Source organism: Eimeria mitis, genomic scaffold, assembly GCF_000499745.2.
Source record: "Eimeria mitis Houghton genomic scaffold, Emh_scaff1288, whole genome shotgun sequence".
Classification (NCBI taxonomy): Eukaryota; Apicomplexa; class Conoidasida; order Eucoccidiorida; family Eimeriidae; genus Eimeria; species Eimeria mitis.
In genome coordinates, this window is record NW_013568601.1 from 1599 (window position 1) to 1930 (window position 332).

At 63.9% G+C, this 332-nt stretch overlaps 1 protein-coding gene across 1 annotated transcript in view; it reads right to left on the reverse strand.

Moving 5' to 3' along the window:
* Window positions 1-108: 108 nt before the first annotated feature.
* The window catches only part of EMH_0033810 (uncharacterized protein), a gene marked incomplete at both ends in the record, with an annotated part of 1121 nt that continues 897 nt past the window's right edge, over window positions 109-332 (reverse strand). The window contains one exon of the mRNA XM_013494791.1: window positions 109-330. Coding sequence (XP_013350245.1) covers window positions 109-330 — 222 coding nt within the window. The remainder of the gene's footprint in view (window positions 331-332) is intronic.

Here is a 332-nt window from a genome sequence, read left to right on the forward strand (position 1 = left end):
AGCAGCAGCAGCAGCAGCAGCTGCTGCTGCTGCAGCTGCTGCTGCTGCTGCTGCAGCTACAGCTGATGCTGCTGCTGCAACCGCTGCTGCTGCTGCTGCTGCTGCTCTTCAGTCTTCGGCCTCCCCCTCAGGGCTGGCTGGGCTGACGCTGCTGCTGCTGCTGCTGCTGCTGCTGCTAGGGGTGCTGCTGCTGTAGCTGCTGCTGCTGTTGCTGCTGCTGCTGCTTACAACTGGGCGAGAGGGGGGTGGTGGCTTCGGCATATGGGGGCCCCGCAGCTGCAGCTTGGGGATGGTTGTTTGCTGCTTCTGCTGCTGCTGCTGTTTCTGCTGCA